This window comes from Eschrichtius robustus, chromosome 1 (genome assembly GCF_028021215.1).
Source record: "Eschrichtius robustus isolate mEscRob2 chromosome 1, mEscRob2.pri, whole genome shotgun sequence".
Lineage (NCBI taxonomy): Eukaryota > Metazoa > Chordata > Mammalia > Artiodactyla > Eschrichtiidae > Eschrichtius > Eschrichtius robustus.
This window is the reverse complement of record NC_090824.1, coordinates 165,437,030-165,461,008: the sequence shown is the minus strand read 5'-3', so window position 1 is coordinate 165,461,008 and position 23,979 is coordinate 165,437,030. Positions and strand designations below refer to the sequence as shown.

The 23,979-nt window shown below is 42.4% G+C and overlaps 1 protein-coding gene across 8 annotated transcripts in view; it reads right to left on the bottom strand.

Moving 5' to 3' along the window:
- Positions 1 to 23,979, bottom strand: part of ADAMTSL3 (ADAMTS like 3) — a 365,276-nt gene that overhangs the window by 4,565 nt on the left and 336,732 nt on the right. For 4 of the 8 annotated variants that reach the window (XM_068558758.1, XM_068558696.1, XM_068558685.1 and 1 more), the window contains 3 exons: positions 22,542 to 22,725; positions 17,755 to 17,959; positions 4,255 to 4,355 (listed from right to left, as the gene is read on the bottom strand). In XM_068558758.1, coding sequence (XP_068414859.1) covers positions 4,255 to 4,355; positions 17,755 to 17,959; positions 22,542 to 22,725 — 490 coding nt within the window. Of the gene's footprint in view, positions 1 to 4,103; positions 4,356 to 16,481; positions 17,135 to 17,754; positions 17,973 to 22,541; positions 22,726 to 23,979 lie in introns of those variants that run through there. The other 4 variants (XR_011075723.1, XM_068558716.1, XM_068558725.1 and 1 more) reach the window with 4 other exon arrangements.

Genomic DNA, 23,979 nt, shown 5'->3' with positions numbered 1-23,979 from the left:
CACCAACACTGTGCACACAATTGGAACTCATGTGTTTTTCTATGTAAAAGATGAAAGTAGAAATGGCAGCAGAAATCATAACAGTAACCCTGTTTCTACTAGTCTTTCTCAATTTCTCATTCCTATTCAGTCCAGCTCTGCTCCTACCTCAAATAACCCTTTTCATCATCAGCCAGATGGAACTACTGATTCTGTAGGGCAGTAGATTCCAAGTCTGGCTTACTATCAGAGGTATGTGGGCAGCTTTCAAAAGATGTAGATTAAGAAAGAATTAAAAACAAAAGAAAACATAAACAAACAAACAAAAGAGATATAGATTGCCAGGTTCCGCTCCCTCCGAAAGATTCTTATTCATTAAGTGCCAGCTGAGGCCCAAGAATCTTCAAAGAAACTTCCCAGGGAATTCTGACTCATGGCTGAGGTTAGGAATTACCTCTTTGGGGAACAAACCCTCTGGGTCCTCCAGCATTTCCTCAGATCCCTGTGTTGTCTTCTTGCCATAATGTGGGCTAGTTTACCCTGATAATGCTCACTCCCTTTATAACTCTTTTCAGTGGAAGCCACACCTCCCAAACCCTTCCCAGGGCCAATAATAGTGGCTAGCAGATAGCCTGCTCACCACTGATTCTCTACCAGTGGCCACTAATAATGTTACTCCTTGTAACACACCCTCTAATATTTACTGAGGCCCTACTATGGCAACTGGGGGTCTCCAGCCCGCCCACTGCATTGTAAAGTGAGATCTAGTACCTCACCTACCTTCAGCGAGCCCACAGGAAGCATGCCCAGTCAGCAGAAGAGGCCTGTGGGGGAAAATGAGGCCAGAAAACTGCAAAAGAAACCCACAGAAGCTCTCTAAACTAACCTAGTCCTTCTTCCATAAACCACCAGATATTTGGGGAAAACTAACAGCATGAAAGAAAAGTACTAGGACACTGGTACTAAAAGCTGAACAGCCAACCCTGGAGGAAGCAGAAACAATAGAGAAAATGAAAGGCAACTTGACTCTTTTCCCCCTTCAGGTCTAGGAATTTTTCTTCTATTACTTCTTTCATGTCTACCCTTTCAGTTCATTTCCATATCACTTTCTCTAAAACCCCACCTAATCAGATATCCTCCTGATAGATCCTTCCATGCCTTTTATCCTCTCTATTCTATTTTTTGCTTCTTGTGTTGGTTGGAAAGTTCATGGCATATCCAAGGGACTGAAAGAAGGACAGTGGCTGGAACACAAAGAGTGAGACAGAGTGAGGTCTCGAATGAAGCTGTGCAGGGAAGTAGGACTTGACTGTGCAATACTTTATAGGGCACATTGTGGATTTTAGTCAACCTTTTCCCTAAGAGCAAGTGAAGCCTCTAAAGTGATGTTAATCTAGCAGGGAGACGGGGTGTGGTGGTGGTATGATCAGATTTGCATTTGGGAAAAGATTACTCTGGCTGCAGTAGGGAGACTGGGTTGGAAAGGAGCATGGATGGATGGAGGGAGACCAGTTGGATGGCTTGGCCAGGGGTGATGGTGGTAAAGATGGAAAAAAGTGGATGGGTTGGAGAAAAAATACAAAGAGCCAGAAGTCATATAAAAAGTAACCAGAAAAGTACAAATTACAATAAGATATATTTTTTCATCTATCAGATTGGCAAAACTTTTAAAATATTGAAAACCTATATAAAGTTGATGAAAAGGGGGACTCTCACATATTGTTGGTATAGACATTTTGATGGTAATTTAGTAGTATCCAAATGAGCATTACTGTCAATTCAAGTCCATACCTAAAATTTATCCCATAAGAATATTACCCTTTGTGCATAAAGATGTTCCAGGATGTTTACCGCAGCATTTGTTTGTAATAGCAAAAAAATTGGAACAATCAAATGTCCATTAGCAATGGAGTGAGGTAATATTATGTACAACAATTCAAAAGAATAAAGTGACTCATGTACTCGGATGGGAAAGAGGCCTATAATGTATTGATAAGTAGAAAAAACAAGTTTCAGAAAAATATATCCAGTATGTTATAAAGAAAGCTCAAACCACGTAGGTGTTTGTAATATAAATATATCTTTGAGCGTGCAAAGTAAAACATCTGGGATGATACATATCAATCTGTGTGTGGTCTCCATCTTCCGAACAAAATTGGAAACTGGGTTTTCTGTTGAGAATAAGGGCAGCTGTTCCAGTCATTTTCCATTCGAGGAGAATGGTTCTGGCTGGAATTGTTTTGGGAATAGGAAATGCAGCTGACCCTACATTGCCAAACCTTACTGAAGGCTCAAAATAGAAGCAGAGCCAGTTGTCAAGGTCATCTCATTTTCTCCAGCAAGACTCAGGATGTGGAGGAGGAAGGAAGAGCCATAGAGTGAGCACCTTCTATGACCCAGGCTGCTTAAGTGCCTCACACTAAACCAATTAATCAAAACTTCCCCCAAACAAGATAACCTAAAGACTAGGAGAAAATATTTGCAAATGATGCGACCGACAAGGGCTTGATTTCCAAGATAAAGAAAGAGCTCATACAACTCAACAACAACAACAAAAAACAGACAACCCTATCCAAAAATGGGCAGAAGACCTAAACAGACGTTTGTCCAAAGAAGAAATACAGATAGCCAACAGGCACATGTAAAGATGCTCAACATCGCTAATTATTAGAGAAATGCAAATCAAAACTATAATGAGGTACCACCTCACACCATTCAGGATGGCCATCATTAAAACGTCTACAAATAACAAATGCTGGAGAGGGTGCGGAGAAAAGGGAACCCTCTTACGCTGTTCATGGGAATGTAAGGTGGTGCAGCCATTGTGGAAAGCAGTACGGAGGTTCCTCAGAAAATTAAAATAGAATTACCATATGATCCAGCAATCCCGCTCCCAGGCATATATCCGGAAAAAACTATGATTCAAAAAGATACATGCACCCCCTATGTTCAGAGCATCACTGTTCACAATAGCCAAGACATGTAACAACCTAAATGTCCACAAACAGATGAATGGATAAAAAGGATGTGGTACCTATATACAATGGAATACTACACAGCCATAAAAAAGAATGAAATAATGCCATTTGCAGCAACACGGATGCAACTAGAGATTATCATACTAAGTGAAGTAAGTCAGAAGGAGACAGGCAAATACCATACGATATCACTTATGTGTGGAATCTAAAATATGACACAAATGAACCTGTCTTAGAAACAGAATCACGGACATAAGAGAATAGACTGGTGGTTGCCAAGGGGGAGGAGGTTGGGGGAGGGATGGAGTGGAAGGCTGGGGTGAGCCGATGTAAGTTTGTATATATAATGGATAGACAGTAAGGTCCTACTGTATAGCACAGAGAACTATATTCAATATTCTATGATAAGCCATAATGGAAAAGACTATTTAAAAAAAAGAATGTGTATATGTGTATAACTGAATCACTTTGCTGTACAGCAGAAAATAACACAACATTGTAAATCAACTCTACTTCAATTAAAAAAAAAACCTCCCAAGCATAATTTCACACGGACAATAATACCCCATTGTGCAGAGTAGGCGGTGAGGTAGTCCAAGGTTACACAAGAAGAGAGCGGCAGAACTCCACATTTCCCCACTAGTGTGCCCTCTTGGCTTTCTCCTCACTTTCTCTGGCTGGAGCACGCTCCTCTGGGGTGGTGGAGTCGCCAGATGGAAGGGGTCTGGGTGACCTCTGAGTGACCTCAGGGAACAAAGTTCTTCTACCCCTAAATCATCTATCAGCTCAGACTTTTATAAAAGAGGGAAGCATTTTTTTTCTTGTGTAAGCCCCTTGACAAGATAAAAGTTAATTTTATTCTCTGCTAATAAGGTTGGACGTTATTCTGTGCCAACGTCCTAATCAAACAGTTTCTAAACAAAGGAGTAAAGTAGCTCATTGAAAACACTAGGTTACAGATTTAATCTGTAAACCTAAATGAAATATTATTAGGCTTCATCAACTTTGTACATAGAGGGAAAAATACCTGTCTATTCTCAATGCTACTTTTTCCCTTCTCTTTGGGGTGTCTCTATATGTTGAACATCCAAATAATTTGTAATGATAAATAGTACATGTTAATGAGTATTTTGGTATAATACATACTATTGAGGATGGCACCATGAGAAATCATAATTTAGTAGGAACTGTCCATTATGAGAGGTGGTATAGAGGACAGATGATGCCACTTTCAGGCGGTCATAGTCACTATCTGAGGTGGCAGAGCTTGTGTGCTGCCCTAGGGCGGGGCCGGTACCTCCTGTCATCACAGCCGGACTCAGAACGGTTGGGGTGTTGACAAATTATATGATGCTGCTGCTGCATCCTCACAGCGCGACCCAGGCAACATCCAGGACACTGGAACAAAAGCACAATGCAGTATAAACAACATTGTGAGCTCATGCATGCTGGGGTTCCAAAACCATGTGCTGCGGCGGCATTGCTAAGGACTAGCTACAGGGGATCAGCTGTCCCCAAGGGAAGTTAGGGAGGATGGAAGCCCAGCTCTAAGGACCAGACAGCCCTCCTTCGGAGCCAGAAGTTTCCTTTCCTCCTCTTTTCCCCCAGAAACTGAGACCACCTCTGGGCAGAAGGGGAAAGGACAGGGCCAATCTGTAATTGACCAGGCTGAGGTTCAGAAATGACTGTGCTTAAAACCATAATAAGCCATGGCCAAGTTTGGATTTTCCTGCTCAGAGCAAAAATGAAGACTATATGTTGAGGTGAGTTCAATTACAGAAAAAAAAATTTGACATGCAGCAGTTCTTAAATTTTTCTGTACTCATAACACCTATTAATTTTTCTTCTAATTTGTTTTATGCTTGAAAAGGTCTTTCCCGTCCTGATAGTTCTATTTGAGTTTAATTACTTTTACACTGAGCACTTTAATCAAGTCAGAATTTATTCTGATGTATGCTGTGAGCCTGGGCTCTCATTTTACTTATTTTTCTTACATTAGCTGACCAATTTCCCTCATACAATTCACATACTGTACAAGTCACTGTTTAATGTATACAATTTAATGGTTTTTAGAGTTGTGCAACCATCACCACAATCAATTTTAAGACATTATCACCATCCCCAAAAGAAACCCTGTACCCTTTAGCATCTATTCCCAATTCCTCCCACGGCCTCTCCCCTTCAGGCCTAGACAACTGTTCAGCTACTTTTGTCTCTAGAGATTCACCTATTGTAGACACTTCATATAAATGGAATCATACAATATGTGGTCTTTTGTGTCTGCCTTCCCTCCCTGACCATAAAGTCTTTAAGGTTCATCACCCTGTAATACATATTAGTACTTTATTCTTTTTAATGGCCAGATAATATTCCATTGTACAAATATACCACATTTATCTATCTGTCAGTTATTTCCAATTTGTGGAATTTTATTATAGGTTTGATTTGAGTTGTTCCCACTTTTTGGTTCTTATAAATAATGCTGCTATGAACATTCATGTACAAGTTTTTGGGTGACCCTGTTTTCATTTCTCTTTGGTACATACCTAGGAGTGGAATTACTGGGTCATATGGTAACCATACATTTAAACTTTTGAAGAACTGTCAGACTGTTTTCCAAAGTGGCGAGGCCATTTTACATTCCCACTTGCAAAGTATTAAGGTTCCAATTTCTCCATGTCCTCATCAACACTTACTACTATCTCTCTTTGTGATTAGCATTTCCCTAATGACTAATGATGCTAAGTATCTTTTCCTGTTCGTATGGGCCATTTGTAAGTCTGTATTGGAGAAATGTCTATTCAGATCCTTTTCAATATTTTAATTAGGTTATTTGTGTTTTTATTATTGAGTTTGAGTGTTCTTTATATATTTTACAAACAAGTTCCCTTTCATATATATGATTTTTTTAAACATCTTTATTGGAGTATAATAGCTTTACAATGGTGTGTTGGTTTCTGCTTTATAACAAAGTGAATCAGTTATACGTATACATATGTCCCCATATCTCTTCCCTCTTGCATCTCCCTCCCTCCCACCCTCCCTATCCCACCGCTCTAGGTGGTCACAAAGCACTGAGCTGATCTCCCTGTGCTATGCGGCTGCTTTCCACTAGCTAGCTATTTTACGTCTGGTAGTGTATATATGTCCATGCCACTCTCTTTGTCCCAGCTTACCCTTCCCCCTCCCCATATCCTCAAGTCCATTCTCTACTAGGTCTGCATCTTTATTCCCATCTTGCCCCTAGGTTCTTCTGACCATTTTCTTTATTCTTTTCTTTTTTAGATTACATATATATGTGTTAGCATACGGTATTTGTTTTTCTCTTTCTGACTTACTTCACTCTGTATGACAGACTCTAACTCCATCCACCTCACTACAAATAACTCAGTTCCTTTTTATGGCTGAGTAATATTCCATTGTATATATGTGCCACATCTTCTTTATCCATTCATCTGTCGATGGACACTTAGGTTGCTTCCATGTCCTGGCTATTGTAAATAGAGCTGCAATGAACATTGTGGTACATGACTCTTTTTGAATTATGGTTTTCTCAGGGTATATGCCCAGTAGTGGGATTGCTGGGTTGTATGGTAGTTCTATTTTTAGTTTTTTAAGGAACGTCCATACTGTTCTCCATAGTGGCTGTATCAATTTACATTCCCACCAACAGTGCAAGAGGGTTCCCTTTTCCCCACACCCTCTCCATCATTTATTGTTTGTAGATTTTTTGATGATGGCCATTCTGACCAGTGCGAGATGATATCTCATTGTAGTTTTGATTTGCATTTCTCTAATGATTAATGATGTTGAGCATTCTTTCATGTGTCTGTTGGCAATCTGTATATCTTCTTTGGAGAAATGTCTATTTAGGTCTTCCACCCATTTTTGGATTGGGTTGTTTGTTTTTTTGATGTTGAGCTGCATGAGTAGCTTGTATGTTTTGGAGATTAATCCTTTGTCAGTTGCTTCATTTGCAAATATTTTCTCCCATTCTGAGGTTTGTGTTTTTGTCTTGTTTATGGTTTCCCTTGCTGTGCAAAAGCTTTTAAATTTCATTAGGTCCCAATTGTTTATTTTTGTTTTTATTTCCATTGCTCTAGGAGGTGGGTCAAAAAGGATCTTGCTGTGATGTATGTCATAGAGTGTTCTGCCTATGTTTTCCTCTAAGAGTTTGATAGTGTCTGGCCTTACGTTTAGATCTTTATCCATTTTGAGTTTATTTTTGTGTACGGCGTTTGGGAGTGTTCTAATCATATGGTTTTTCTCCTTCAATTTGTTAATATGGTGTATCACGTTGATTGATTTGCGTATATTGAAGAATCCTTGCATTCCTGGGATAAACCCCACTTGATCATAGTGTATGATCCTTTTAATGTGCTGTTGGATTCTGTTTGCTAGTATTTTGAGGATTTTTGCATCTATGTTCATCAGTGATATTGGCCTGTAGTTTTCTTTCTTTGTGACATCTTTGTCTGGTTTTGGTATCAGAGTGATGGTGGCCTCGTAGAATGAGTTTGGGAGTGTTCCTCCCTCTGCTATACTTTGGAAGAGTTGGAGAAGGAAAGGTGTTAGCTCTTCTCTAAATGTTTGATAGAATTCGCCTGTGAAGCCATCTGGTCCTGGCCTTTTGTTTGTTGGAAGATTTTTAATCACAGCCTCAATTTCAGTGCTTGTGATTGGTCTGTTCGTATTTTCTATTTCTTCCTGGTTCAGTCTCAGAAGGTTGTGCATATCTAAGAATTTGTCCATTTCTTCCAGGTTGTCCATTTTATTGGCATATAGTTGCTTGTACTAATCTCTCATGATCCTTTGTTTTTCTGAAGTGTCAGTTGTTACTTCTCCTTTTTCATTTCTAATTCTATTGATTTGAGTCTTCTCCCTTTTCTTTCTTGATAAGTCTGGCTAATGGCTTATCAATTTTGTTTCTTCTCAAAGAACCAGCTTTTAATTGTATTGATCTTTGCTATCGTTTCCTTCATTTCTTTTTCAGTTATTTCTGATCTTATTTTTATGATTCTTTCTTTCTGCTAACTTTGAGGGGGTTTTGTTCTTCTTTCTCTAATTGCTTTAGGTGTAAGGTTAGGTTGTTTATTTGAGATTTTTCTTGTTTCGAAAGGTAGGCTTGTATAGCCATAAAATTCCCTCTTAGAACTGCTTTTGCTGCATCCCATAGGTTTTGGGTCATTGTGTTTTCATTGTCATTTGTTTCTAGGTATTTTTTGATTTCCTCTGTGATTTCTTCAGTGATCTCTTGGTTATTAAGTAGTGTGTTGTTTAGCCTGCATGTGTTTGTATTTCTTACAGATTTTTTCCTGTAATTGATATCTAGTGTCATAGCGTTGTGGTTGGAAAAGATACTTGATACGATTTCAATTTTCTTAAATTTACCAAGGCTTGATTTGTGACCCAAGATATGATCTATATTGGAGAATGTTCCATGAGCACTTGAAAAGAATGTGTATTCTGTTGTTTTTGGGTGGAATGTCCTATAAATATCAATTAAGTCCATCTTGTTTAATGTATCATTTAAAGCTTGTGTTTCCTTATTTATTTTCATTTTGAATGATCTGTCCATTGGTGAAAGTGGGGTGTTAAAGTCCCCTACTATGATTGTGTTACTGTTGATTTCCCCTTTTATGGCTGTTAGTACTTGCCTTATGTATTGAGGTGCTCCTACGTTCGGTGCATAAATATTTACCATTGTTATATCTTCTTCTTGGATTGATCCCTTGATCATTATTATGTAGTGTCCTTGTCTCTTGTAATACTCTTTGTTTTAAAGTCTATTTTGTCTGATATGAGAATTGGTACTCCAGCTTTCTTTTGATTTCCATTTGCATGGAGTATCTTTTTCCATCCCCTCACTTTCAGGCTGTATGTGTCCCTAGGTCTGAAGTCGGTCTCTTGTAGACAGCATATATACAGGTCTTGTTTTTGTATCCATTCAGCCAGTCTATGTCTTTTGGTGGGAGCATTTAATCCATTTACATTTAAGGTAATTATCGATATGTATGTTCCTATTACCATTTTCTTAATTGTTTTGGGTTTATTATTGTAGGTCTTTTCCTTCTCTTGTGTTTCTTGCCTAGAGAAGTTCCTTTAGCATTTGTTGTAAAGCTGGATTGGTGGTGCTGAATTCTCTTAGCTTTTGCTTGTCTGTAAAGCTTTTAATTTCTCCATCAAATCTGAATGAGATCCTTGCTTGGTAGACTAATCTTGGTTGTAGGTTTTTCCCTTTCATCACTTTAAATCTGTCCTGCCACTCCCTTCTGGATTGCAGAGTTTCTGCTGAAAGATCAGCTGTTAACCTTATGGGGACTCCCTTATGTGTTATTTGTTGTTTTTCCCGTGCTGCTTTTAATATTTGTTCTTTGCATTTAATTTTTGATAGTTTGATTAATATGTGTCTTGGCGTGTTTCTCCTTGGATTTATCCTGTATGGGACTCTCTGTGCTTCCTGGACTTGATTAACTATTTCCTTTCCCATATTAGAGAAGTTTTCAACTATAATCTCTTCAAATATTTTCTCAGTCCCTTTCCTTTTCTCTTTTTCTTCTGGGACCCCTATAATTCGAATGTTGGTGCGCTTAATATTGTCCCAGAGGTCTCTGAGACTGTCCTCAATTCTTTTCATTCTTTTCTCTTTATTCTGCTCTGCAGTAGTTATTTCCACTATTTTATCTTCCAGGTCACTTCTCCGTTCTTCTGCCTCAGTTATTCTGCTATTGATCCCTTCTAGATAATTTTTTATTTCATTTATTGTGTTGTTCATCACTGTTTGTTTGCTCTTTAGTTCTTCTAGGTCCTTGCTAAACGTTTCTTGTATTTTCTCCATTCTATTTCTAAGATTTTGGATCATCTTTACTATCATTATTCTGAATTCTTTTTCAGGTACACTGCCTATTTCCTCTTCATTTGTTAGGTCTGGTGTGTTTTTACCTTGCTCCTTCATCTGCTGTGTGTTTCTCTGTCTTCTCATTTTGCTTAACTTACTGTGTTTGGGGTTTCCTTTTCTCAGACTGCAGGTTTGTAGTTTCCGTTGTTTTTGGTGTCTCTCCCCAGTGGCTAAGGTTGGTTCACTGGGTTGTGTACGTTTCCTGGTGGAGGGGACTAGTGCCTGTGTTCTGGTGGATGAGGCTGGATCTTGTCTTTCTGGTGGGCAGGTCCAAGTCTGGTGGTGTGTTTTGGGGTGTCTGTGGCCTTATTATGATTTTAGGCAGCCTCTGTGCTAATGGATGGGGTTGTGTTCCTGTATTGCTAGTTGTTTGGTATAGTGTGTCCTGCACTGTAGCTTGCTGGTCGTTGAGTGGAGCTGGGTCTTGGGGTTGAGATGGAGATCTCTGGGAGATTTTCACCGTTTGATATTATGTGGAGCTGGGAGGTCTCTTGTGGACCAGTGTCCTGAACTTGGCTCTCCCACCTCAGTGGCACAGCCCTGACGCCTGGCTGGAGCACCAAGAGCCTGTCTTCCACACGGCTCAGTATAAAAGGGAGAGAAAAAGAAAGAAAGAAAGAAGATAAAATAAAATAAAATAATGTAAAATACAGTAAAATAAAGTTATTAATATAAAAAATAAAAAATAACTATTAAGAAAAAAAATTTTTTAAGTTAAAAAAAAAAAAAAAAGGAGAGACAGAACCCTAGGACAAATGATAAAAGCAAAGCTATACAGACAAAATCACACACAGAAGCATACACATACACACTCACAAAAAGAGAAAAAGGGAAATATATATATAAATATATCGTTGCTTCCCAAAGTCTACCTGCTCAATTTGGGATGATTCGTTGTTTATTCAGGTATTCCACAGATGCAGGTACATCAAGTTGATTGTGGAGATTTAATCTGCTGCTCCTGAGGCTGCTGGGAGAGATTTCTCTTTCTCTTCTTTGTTCCCACAGCTCCTGGGATTCAGCTTTGGATTTGGCCCCGACTCTGCATGTCGGTCGCCTGAGGGCGTCTGTTCTTCGCTCACACAGGACGGGGTTAAAGGAGCAGCCGATTAGGGGGCTCTGGCTCACTGAGGCCGGGGGGAGGGAGGGGTACGGAGTGTGCGGCGAGCCTGCGGCAGCAGAGGCCAACATGACGTTGCACCAGCCTGAGGTGCGCCGTGTGTTCTCCCGGGGAAGTTGTCCCTGGATCACGGGACCCTGGCAGTGCCGGGCTGCACAGGTTCCCGGGAGGGGCGGTGTGGAGACTGAGCTGTGCTTGCACACAGGCTTCTTGGTGGAGGCAGCAGCAGCCTTAGCGTCTCATGCCCGTCTCTGGGATCCGTGCTGATAGCCGCGGGTCGCGCCCGTCTCTGGAGCTCCTTTAAGTGGCGCTCTTAAGCCCCTCTCCTCACGCACCAGGAAACAAACAGGCAAGAAAGAGTCTCTTGTGTCTTCGGCAGCTCCAGGCTTTTCCCCGGACTCCCTCCCAGCTAGCTGTGGCGCACTAGCCCCTTCAGGCTGTGTTCACGCCGCCAACCCCAGTCCTCTCCCTGCGATGCGACCGAAGCCCGAGCCTCAGCTCCCAGGCCCCGCCCACCCCAGCGGGTGAGCAGACAAGCCTCTCGGGCTGGTGAGTGCAGGTTGGCACCGATCCTCTGTGCAGGAATCTCTCCGCTCTGCCCTTTGCACCCCTGTTGCTGCGCTGTCCTCTGTGGCTCTGAAGCTTCCCCCCTCCGCCACCTGCAGTCTCCACCCACGAAGGGGCTTCCTAGTGTGTGGAAACCTTTCCTCCTTCACAGCTCCCTCCCACTTGTGCGGTCCCGTCCCTATTCTTTTGTTTCTGTTTTTTCTTTTGCCCTACCCAGGTACATGGGGAGTTTCTTGCCTTTTGGGAGGTCTGAGGGCTTCTGCCAGCATTCAGTAGGTGTTCGGTAGGAAGTGTTCCACATGTAGATGTATTTCTGATGTATTTGTGGGGAGGAAGGCGATCTCCACGTCTTACTCTTCCGCCATCTTGAAGCTCCTCCTCATATATATGATTTTAAAATATTTTCTCCCATTCTAGGGGCTGTCCACTTTCTTGATCATGTCCTTCGTAGCAAAAAAAAGTTTTTAATTTTGATGTGGTCCAATTTATTTTTGTTGTTGTTTTAGCTTATGTTTTGCTGTCATATCCAAGAAACCATCTCCTAATCCAAAGCATGAAGATTTATGGCTACATTTTCTTCCAAGAGCTTTATCGTTTTAGTTCTTAAATTTAGGTCTCTGATAAATTTTGACTTAATTTTTTGTATATGTTGTAGGCTAGGAATCCAAGTTCATTCTTTTATATGTGGCTATTCAGTTGTCCTGCACCATTTGTTGAGGAGATTATTCTTTCCCCATTGAATGGTCTTGCCACCTTTGCAGAAAATGAGTGGACATAGATACATGGATTTATCTCCAGACTTTCAATTCTATTTCATCAATCTATGTGTCTCTGCTATGCTAGTACCACACTGTCTTGATTATTACAGTTTTGTGGTAAGTTTTGAAATTGAGAAGTCTGAGCCCTCCAACTTTGTTCTTTTTCTAGATTGTTTTGGCTATTCTGGCTCCTTTATATTTTCATATGAATTTTAGAAACAGCTTGTCAATTTCTGCAAAGAAGCTGGGATTTTGAAAGGGATTGTGTTGAATCTGTAGATCAACTTGGGGAGTGCTGTCATCTGAATAATATTAAGTCTTTTGATCCATAAACATAGGATGTCTTTTCATTTATTTAGATCTTCTTTAATGTCTGGGAAAAAAACTTTCTGTAGTTTACTACTATTTATTTCTTTTGAACTATTCTTCCCTCTATGATGAGCTGCCTTTGAACTTTAAACTCATTTAACATGGGTCTGTTTCTGTACTATAATTATATTCCATGATTCACGTCTATTCCTGCACTAATGCTGCATTATTTTACTCACAACAGCTTTGCAGCACGCTCTGACATCAGATAAGGAAAGTCTTTCTATACCTCTGGTAATTTGTTTTTCTAAAAATTTCTTGTCCTCACTCATTCTACCATATGAATGTCAAAATTATCGTAAGTTCCGAAAAAAGAACTCTACTGTAATCTGAATTGGAAGTACATTACATGTTTCAGTTCATTTAAAGGAATGGACTGTTCAACTTTTCTGTTATGTGTTTCAATAATGTGTTAAATTTTCCTTATAAGTTCTGTGATGGTTAACTTTATGTGTCATTTCTCACCCATACCTGATCAGGTGAAATTTAATGAGGCGTTGGATTTGGAATCGGTGTTGGAATGGGTTATGACCTCTGGGGATATTGAGATGGGGTGAGTGTATTTTGCACACGAGAAGGACGTGAATTTGGGGGGGACCAAAGGGCATAATGTTATGGACCCGTTTGTATCCCCTCAAAATTTATATATTGAAGCTCTAACCACCAATGTGACTGTATTTGGAGATAGGGTCTCTAAGGAGGTTAGAGGTTAAATGAGGCCATAAGGGTGGGGCCTTAATCTGATAGGAATAGTGTCCTTACAAGAAGAGGAAGAGACACCAGAACTCTCTGTGCGTGTGCACAGAGAAGAGACCATGTGAGGATGTAGTTAGAAGGTGGCTGTCCACAAGCCAGAGAGAGAAGTCTGACCAAAACCAACCCTGACAGCACCTTGATTTTGGACTTGTAGCCTCTAGAACTGGGAGAACATAAATTTCTGCTGCTTAAGGCACCCAATCTGTGGTTTCCTCTAATGGTGCCCTGCAGGCTAAGACAGGGTCTACTACACTTTTCTTAAATTTTTTTTCCCAGGTATTTTTTATTATAATAGCATTCAAGGCGGTATTTGGAATACCGGTTCTGAGACTTCTGTGCACATATTACTAGTGTTCCTCTGCTCCTTTTCTTGAAGCCTGCTCTTGTCCCTATTGCCTCAAATCCATCTATCTTGTAGCTTGTTATTGAGCTGCTGCATTCAAAGGGACCCGACCTTGGTTAACCTTTGTACTGGAAGATAGAGACACTATGATTTCCAAATGCAATCCTTGAGGTCAGACACATACATTCATTTTAGAGACCAATCAGACTTTTCCCCCAAATTAAAAAAGACAGTATTAGAAACAAGGTGATGATTTGTGTGTGTGTGTTTTATTATATATTAGTCTCTTAAATCAAACAGAAAACAAAAAGTGGAGCTACAAACCAAAGTTAACAATAGTACTAGCTTTTCTCATCGCCCGTCTATCTACTTTTACCAGAGGTCTTTATTTCTTCATAAGGCTTTGAGTTACTGTCCAGGGTCCTTGACTCCAACCTGAAGAACTCCCTGTGGCAGGCAGGTCTGGTGGTTAAGAACTCTCTCAACTCTTGATTAACTGGGAATGTCTTGATTTCTCCCTCATTTTCGAAGGAAAGTTTTGCTAGATATAGGATTCTTGGTTGACGGTTTCTTTCCTTCAACACTTCAAGTACATTGAGCCATGCCATCTGGCCTCCGAGGCTCCTGATGAGGAATCTGCTCATGACCTACCTTCCTGGCAAATCTTCTCTCAGCTTCATAGACTTTCATAATGTACCTTATCGTGTCTTATGCAACAGAACATTTTGTATAGTATCGTGAAGTCAGTTAAGCTGTAACATTACTTTGAGACCAGAACTTAAGGAAAAGGAATTGAATATTTCAAGTGTAGACATTATGAGGTCTTTAAAATTATTACACATTTTCAAACTAGAAATAAAAAGGCCACTGAAGTATCCTACAGATTTTAATTTGTAACAAAGTGAATACCAATATCTAATAACACACGTGAAGAAAAATTTCTTTGGGATCCTTTTTCCTAAGTGTAAAGGGGCCTTGAACTCAAAAAGTGAGAAAACCACTGTGGTTTATCCCCAGCTGTGATGGGTCCATTTCTTGCTCTGACCTCAGAGTGCACCACTGTGATGTACTTCACAAAGCCCTGTAAAAGAGAAAGCTGGGCCCAGGTTTTTGGTCCTTAGAGTCCAGGAAGCTGCTTTTGGTGACCTGACGGCCTTGGACCTACCGTTAGCTTGTTTTTTCCTTGTTTCTGCCATTTTGTTGATTTTTTTTTTCTCTTTTCTCTACTCTTTTTTATTTGTCTCATTTTTCTCTCTACAGTTAGCATAGTCAGTATTGTTGGTATAGTTAGCACAGCTGGTATAGTTAATAGTTTATTAGCGTAGTTAGTGTAGTTAGTACTAGTTAGCGCTGTTGGTACAGTTAGCATAGTTACCCTTGTTAGTAGAGATAGCATACTTAGCACTGTTAGTACAGTTAGCATTGTTAGTTAGCATAGTTAGCATTGCTAGGTAGTGCTGTCAGTCAGTGTAGTTAGCAGATCACCATGATGCAGGGCCTCACAGCCAACTCTGCTGACAAGGAGGCTCATATTGATGACTTCGAGATCCTCCACACCATTGGTGAAGGCATCTTCAGTAAAGTGAAGTTGGCCCGGCACATTCTGACCGGGACACAGGTGGCTGTCAAGGTCATTAAGAAAAGGCGTCAGAGCTTCTCAAGTGTCCAGGCACTTTCCCGGGAAGTGTGCAATATGAAGGCTCTGAATCACCCCAATATTGTCAAACTGCTGGGGGTGACTGACACGGAGGACACTCTTTTCCTGGTGATGGAGTACGTCAGTGGGGGGGACATGTACCGCTATTTGAAGCTCCATGGCCGTATGACAGAGGCGGAGGCCCGAGGCCCGTTCCAACAGCTGGTCTCCGCCCTGCAGCACTGCCACCAGAGGGGCATCGTGCACCGGGACCTGAAGCCAATGAACCTCCTCTTTGATTCCAACATGAATATCAAACTTACAGACTTTGGCCTCAGCAACAAGTGTGATGACACTGGCCTACTGGACACGATCTGCGGCACAGTCCCTTATGCTGCCCCGGAACTCTTGCTGGGGCAGAGGTACCGCGGCCCTGCGGTGGACGTGTGGAGCCTGGGAGTAGTGCTCTACACCATGGTAACTGGGTCCCGGCCCTTTGTGGGAAAAGACTTACAGCAGCTGCGGAAGAAAGTCCTACAAGGGCAGTACCCCATCCCACCTTATCTGTCTTTGGAGATAAGGGATCTATTACAAAAAATGATTGCCCTCAACCCCAGTGACAAAGGCACCTTACCTGACCTCATGAGGCATCCATGGGTGAACATGGGCCAGAAGGAGCCACTCCAGCCACCCTGTGAAGAGGACCTGGAGGTGACAATGTTGAGGACTCTGGGCTTGACTTGCGACCAGATCCAGGAACAGGCAGTGTGAGCTCCAAGAAACCCAGGTGGGGGTCTCCATCATAACTGTGAGGCCCTTCTCTTCCGGGGACCTCAGTGGCAGTGAACTTGAGCCTTCTCCAAGCCCTGTGGTGTCCTCCCTGCAAACCAGGTGGCTCTACCAGAGAAAAAATGTGCAGCTGCAGGAAGACCAGCAGGCAGGGCAGAAGACCGGTGAGTCTGCCTGTCCCCCACCCAGCCTGGAGTCGAGGACTGCCACCCCCAGCCCAGCCCCCCAGCGTGGCACTGGGACATCCACCTCCAGCAGCAGCGGGATTGGAGCCGCAGAGGGAACCAGCTGCCCCCTGGGTGTGTCCAACACTGGAAGGTCCTCCCACACTGGGCAGCCTGAGAGTGTGTCCTCATCCACTCTCTCTGGCCACAGCCAGAAAAAGCAAGGGGTGGCTGGGAGAATCTGGAACTTCATTTTAAAACATCTTTGTTGCAAGCTGCCCAGCAAGAGGCGTCATAATAAAGTGAGCCCATGTGAACCCCATGGATGACCGAGGCAGGAAGGTCAGGCCGCCGCGCTCCCTGGGGCCCGGTCCGGTGGAAGATGAGTGTGTTCTCTGCACGGCCTTCAGAAGCATCGTATCCAAGACCCTGGCCAGCTCAGAGGATGGTCCGGAGCAGCCCAGGCGACCGAAAGCGAGGCCACCGTGGCTGCAGGTCTGCCCCTCAACCCCCACCTGGGTGAAATTTCAGAGACTGGACTGTCATTCCTGGGGCACGTCTCCTCTCCCCTACTCTTCTGTCTTCCGTGTTGGTGGGGGAGGGGGATAGTTCTTGTTCCAAGAGCTCCTTGGTTCTTCCAATTCTAGTTAGTAAACTTGATGCTCCAGAAAGATGTATCACACTCTGCTTTGCGTCGTCCCTGCATAGAATGGGGGCTGTGCATTTTCCAGTTAGACAAGTGTGTAGCCATGCAGTGCTTGGAGTTAATCAGAACAACTAAAGGGAAACATGACCTAAGAGAATTAGCACAATGACTCCCAACAGCAACAACTGCTGCACTGCAGGGCAGAAATGCAGAAAGTGTGTATTACCTTCCTGCACTAACACTACCGAACATTTTCAGAAGGGCCGAGGGGAACTTTTGGTCCCTGCGGCCTGTGTTAATTACAAACAGAGAGGCCCATTAATAGGATAACAAGGTCCCGTGGACCAGCCTGTCCGCGGTGTGGTAAGGTCCCTGTGCAGCTGAGTTTCATGACTGTCGTGCAGCAGTTGGGCTCTCCTGTTCCCCTGTGCAGAGGGGCCCTGATGCATGGATTTATTTTAGTTTAGTTTAGTTTTTTGATGTGGACCATTTTAAAAGTCTTTATTGAATTTGTTACAATATTGCGTCGGTATTATGTTTTGGTTTTTTGGCCGCGAGGCATGTGGGATCTTAGTCCCCGACTAGGGATCGAACCTGCACCCCCTGCACTGGAAGGCGAAGTCTTAACCACTGGACCACCAGGGAAGTCTCTTTTTTAATTTTAGTTTTTTCATGCATGGGTTTCACCACAGGGAGTGGATGATTATACTAGACGATCATACTATCAAAACACTAGATTTGTCAGCGTTACCTGGTTCCCTGGTTCAATAAGCCCTTGAACACACGGGTGGCTGGAGCAGGGTCTTCTTCCCAGAGGCCTCTCTCTGGGGGCACATGCTCTCGGAGGCATCACCTGCACAGTTCCATCGGCTCTCGTGCGCTTACAGGTCACTTGCCGACTGCGGAATCCTTCACCGCAAGACACAGAGCACTCTGACCACGTGCCCGTGAACCACCTAAGAACAAAAACTACAGGAGCTTAGTAAGGACAGGTAAGACAGATCCTAAAGGGAGTGCCTTCCAAAGGAAAAATTAATCCTAAGATGATGACTGTTTCAGGGCCCTCACACGTCTCTCTGGGAATGGGCAGCAGCACAGATAACTCCCAGCCATATGCTCAGATTTGCTTTTACTCAGAGAAGCAACAGAATCACCACGTAGAGACAACCAACATAGGGGTGGGATAGAGCCGTCTTCACGTATGTAAGGAGCCATGACCTATGTGGCTTCATAGAGTATAGCTAGGGGAAAACTAGGTGGAAACTTCAAAAAGGTGGATTTCAACTCACTGAAACCAAAGGGAAGAAAATATTACTAAAGCACCTGTGTGCTCTTTGTGCTCTGAGATATTTGCAAGTTTTCTTATGTAATTGTCATCTTGTTCCCATTCTTGCAATGAAGACAGCGATGTCCACAAGGTTAAATAGCTAGGGTCACATAACTAACATGCCAACAAAGCTGGGACTGCTTCTAGATTTATCTGGCCCTAAAGTTCATAATGATTATAGGAGACTGAACTTGGAAGTGGACACCTTGGAGATATTGGGTGCTCTGTCACTCAAGATGTTCGAGCTGCCACCAGGATACTGCAAGAGTAGGGGTTCCTAACCTGAGCCCCATGGTTCTCCAAGGGAACCATGGACTTGGATGGGAAAAGGATTACATCTTCATTGTTACTAATCTGTAACAGCAATTGAGTATTGCCTTCAATTGTAAAAATGTAGGCAACAAGATATAGTAGGAGTAGCAATACCTGTGATTTTGTTACCAATACAAATCATAGCTGTTTTCACATGACATTAAAATTGTGGCAGGCATTCAAACAGTAATTATATTCATCACCATTTCAAAATCAGTTGTACTACTAGATCCTATTATTTAGTGTGTTAATAGAGAAGCAAATTTACTACTACATCACACATTTAAAACTACTTCAGTAAGTATATTTCAATATAATTAATTGGCTTCCTTTGCAATCAAGCATATTTTATTTTATAGATTTAAAACCCTTGTTTGAGAAGGGAGCCATAGGCTCCTCTAGACTATGGCCGGGTCTGTGGAACTGAAGTGTGAAGGACCCCTGATGTAGAGGGATCTAGGGTTAGATGATCTCTACTGTTTCTTCTAGGTATGAAAGTGTATGACTCTGTTTTTTCTAGGAGTGGCTAAAGGGTTGAGAGAACTTACTAAATAAGGATAAATTTCCCAATGTGAATTCTCATTGTGAGAATCAAGAATTGACATAAACGAGTTTTCTTGGATCAAATTCCTCCTAGTTATTTTAGCATCAGTTTGCTGCTTCCTGCGGGACAGATGATTGTTGCACAAGCTCTTCCTTTGAAGGACAGGAAGAGCTCATGCAAGTGTCACGGTGCCTATGGCACTGGAAGAGAGGTCAAGGTGCCTACGGTATCCATGGCTCTTCTAAGTATGTGTTCCGAGGCATGTCTTTTGTTTCATGGTGTGACCATGTCTCCCACTTCTCCTCCAAGGCTCAGATCATGGATCCGGGGTCGGCATTTGCACAGGGCAGTGAGCTGTACAACAGTATGTACACCTCCGATTCCTCCTCAGTAAAATGAGGTTGATAATAGTGTCTGCCTCACAGGTTTGTGCTCAGTAAGTGCTACTACTGTTTGGTTTTTGTCTTGGTTTGGTTTTTTGTTTGTTTTTACTGTGAATTTTGGCATTGTGAACTAAAATATTGCCTGCCATATCAGTAAACAAAGGATATTGCAGCCATCAAGCCATCACATTACGGCCGCCCTGACGGTGCACCACCCCGAGGAGACTCAGGATGAGACAGCACAGGACACTGGCCCCAGATAGTGGAGGTGCACATCAAAGGAATGATTTCGGTAAGCTCAGACTCTTGCATCTTCCCATACAGACAAAGGCGCTAAATTCCTTAACTTGAGATAGCTGGTTTCCTTTAATTAACAGTAATCTTTTCATGTTCCAACTACCTGGTCTTTTGTTGCAAAAACTACCATGTATCTTGGCTCCCCAATCCCCTCCTTGCCACTTCAGAAGAGTTTCTCAGCATTATCTGCGATGCTATGTCCCAAGCTTGAAGTCCTCAGAATGTCTGTCGAATAAAACATACCTCTCGACTTTTAGGTTGTGCAGTATTTTCAGTCGACGGCATCATTGGTCAATTATCTGCTAGGGACTATGCTATTCAATCATTCATTCATTCTTTTAACCAATATTTTTAGAGAGTGTGCAATGGGGCAATCACTGTGCTGAGTGCTGGTGATAACTTGTTAAACACACCAGCTGTGGATTTGTTCTCATAGAACTGATGGTCCAGTGCGTGGGCAAGACAGGCAGATTGTGGTAAGAGCTGTGCAGAAGAATGACACGGAAAGAGAAAAACAGAGAGCACAGGGGTCTGGGTTAGTTTGGGGACTAGAAGGTTTCCCTGAAAATAGATGGATAGGAATAACTAAGTGAAACGAGAGTAAGCAGTATGTGCAAAGGCCCCGAGTCAGGAGACAGAATGGTATATCGAAGGGACAAAAGAGACTATTGTGGATGGAGATCCAATAACCAGGCTGGGAGAGACAGCAATGAGGCAGAAAGGCAGCCTGAGACCCAAGCACGGAGGGACTTTTATTCTTTCACTCACGTATTCGGTCAGGCAGCAAATAGGTACTGGGCCCTTACTATGTGCAAGGCATTATTTTAGACATTGGGGGATAAAATGAACAAGATAGACACAGTCCCTATGCCAGGAATTTTGACCTTTGTCCTAAGAACTATGGGAAGGCATGGAAGGGTTTTTTGTTTTTTTTTAACATCTTTATTGGAGTATAACTGCTTTACAATGCTGTGTTAGTTTCTGCTTTATAACAAAGTGAATCAGCTATACGTATACATATATCCCCATATCTCCTCCCTCTTGCGTCTCCCTCCCAACCTCCGTATCCCAACTCTCTTGGTGGTCACAAAGCACCGAGCTGATCTCCCTGTGCTATGCGGCTGCTTCCCACTAGATATCTGTTTTACATTTGGTAGTGTATATATGTCCATGCCACTCTCTGAGTTCATCCCAGCTTGCCCTTCCCCCTCCCCGTGTCCTCAGGTCCATTCTCTAAGTCTGCATCTTTATTCCTGTCCTGCCCATAGTTTCTTCAGATCCATTTTTTTTGGTTTTGTTTAGATTCCATATATATGTGTTAGCATACGGTATTTGTTTTTCCCTTTCTGACTTACTTCACTCTGTATGACAGACTCTAGGTCCATCCACTTCACTACAAATAACTCAGTTTCGTTCCTTTTTATGGCGGAGTCATATTCCATTGTATATAGGTGCCACATCTTCTTTATACATTCATCTGTCGATGGACACTTAGGTTGCTTCCATGTCCTGGCTATTGTAAACAAAGCTGCAATGAACATTGTGGTACAGGACGCTGTTTGAACTATGGTTTTCTCAGGGTATATGCCCTGTAGTGGGATTGCTGGGTCATATGGTAGTTCTATTGTTAGTTTTTTAAGGAACCTCCATACTGTTCTCCATAGTGGCTGTATCAATTTACATTCTCACCAACAGTGCAAGAGGGTTCCCTTTTCAACAGAGAAGCATCGTGATGACTTTGTGTTTTCGGTTTTTTTTAAGTTTTTTTTAAAATGTGAACCATTTTTAAAGTCTTTATTGAATCTGTTACAATATTGCTTCAGTTTTATGTTTTGGTTTTTTGGCCGCGAGGCATGTGGGACCTTAGCTCCCCGACCAGGGATCGAACCCACACCCCCTGCATTGGAAGGCAAAGTCTTAACCACTGGACTGCCAGGGAAGTCCCATGAGTTTGTTTTTTCCAAGATGGCTCTGCTTATACATTGGACAAGGCACTCTAGAAAGGAGACAAAACTCAGGAGGCTCCTGGAGTGGTCCTAGTGAGGAATGATCGTGGCTTGGACTCCACTGGTAACAGTGGGAAACTGACAAGAATGGATGGAAGTGAGAGGAAAGGGGGAGTTTAGGATGCTGTCAATGTGATCTGGAACACTGGGGACGGATCAGATTTGGTGGAGACCATGAGTTTGACTTTGGACATTTTTAAAACCATTGATTTGTGTTTTCTGTGACACAGAAAGGTTATTAATGGTTGTACCCCTGGGGGTAGAGTCTAAGGAACTGTGCTTTTAGCTAGTGCCTCTCATGATCTGGCCCACTGCCTTATCTCCTGGGTAAACCCATGAAATCAGCTTCACTGTGCTCTTAAGGTACATTGTGAGTGCAGGAAACAGATTTGGGTAGCAATTAAGAGCACAAGCTGTGAAATCAGACTATGTCAATTTGAATTCTGGCCCTTGTAACTGTGCAGCCTAGGGGAGTTGTGCCATCTGTAAAATAGAAAATGAACGACATTGACCTCATACGTGACTGTGAAGTGATCCACATAAAGAACTTAGCAGAGTGCCTTGTATGGTACATGCTAAACAAATCATAGTGGTCGAGTTATTAAATCCAAATGACTGGGCATTTTAAAACAAGCCAAAACCTGGTACTGATGAGATGACTACACATACCTCGAGGGGCAGTCCCAGATGTTACAGGGCTGGAACCCAGCCAGCGGCTTCTGGAGATGCTCACAGAAGGCCTCACTCACTTCCTGCCCGTTGGCCATTACACACTGGGGTCTCTGAACTCGGGCTCCCAAGTGGCCGCAAGTGGCAGAACACTGTGTCCAGCTACCAAGCTCCCAGAAAGTCTCTGCGGAAAGAAAATGAATGTCACGACAGATGAGAAATGATGAGAGGCTGGAGACAACCCGGCCAAAGACCACGGCCAGCTGTTTTCTGCTTAGCTGCCTGTCTGGTGCTCTGAGTAGCACACCGAGAATAAGCCATCGTACAGTGCAAGGGAGTCCTTTAAATCTCCTTTTCCCTCAACTAGCTTATTGTAATAACTGGTGGGAATGGCAGCCAGAATGGGGCCCTTGGACCACAGCCTGGGAGAGGGGCTATTGCAGAGCAGCTGGATCTGCCAGAAAAATCCCAGAGAGAAGGAGGAGGTATCCTGTGCAGTGCGCTGGCTCCTCCGGACTCTCCAAGCAGAGCCAACAGGACAAGAGTGGAGGGTCTCTCAGGGGATGCCCTAATGGGTTTTATTTCTCCAAAGGGGATCAGGCCGAGAAATGAAAGATGTTTAGCAGGGAGCAGGGATTAAGCAGAAATGTTAAAGTTGCATTTCAATTCCATTCTTACTCTTCCATTAATTCTGAATCTAAGCTTCAGATTAGTCCTGAAACTGCGTACATAATTTGTCCTGGAGACATCTGGAAAGGTGAAAATGGGAGTTTCCTTTAGAAACGTTGAAGCTGACCCCCTCCAATAATTATAGCGGATTTTTCTTTAATCCCCATTCCAAGCAGCCTTTCCCTTCCCTTTTGACACTTGGTAAAAAGATGAGGTAGGACACGATGATGACACATTTGTGTATGATCACAGAAAGTGCCAGATTTCTTGTAATAATCACAAGTAATTGATAGCTACCAGCTGTGTCCACAGGCTCCCTCACAGAGGGACTGATTTCTTTAACTGAATTGTTTTCCCGGTTTTCCTTTTGATTTTGGAATTTTTGTCCTAAGTTGCATATGGTATCATTTGCAAAAGAGAAGAGAATATATTTTTAGTTGTCCCCCCAGAATTACAGTTTATTTAAAACAAATTTAAAAAATAGCTAAGTTTATTGAGAATTTTCCAGGTGATAGGTACTGAGTTAAACACTTTAACATCAATTTTCCATTTAATCCTTATGGCCATGTTGTGAATTCGATTAGTTTTACTTGCAGAGGTGGACACTTAAAAAAGCTAAGTGACTTTCCCAAGGTCCTTCAGCTGGATTGGAGCCCAGTGTGTCTGTCTTCAAATCTCACTCTTTCTAGTCTGTCACATTTCACAAAGACACCTTGATGATTCAAGGCAGGACACCCGTGCATTTCTTTAAAAAAAAAATGTATTTTTT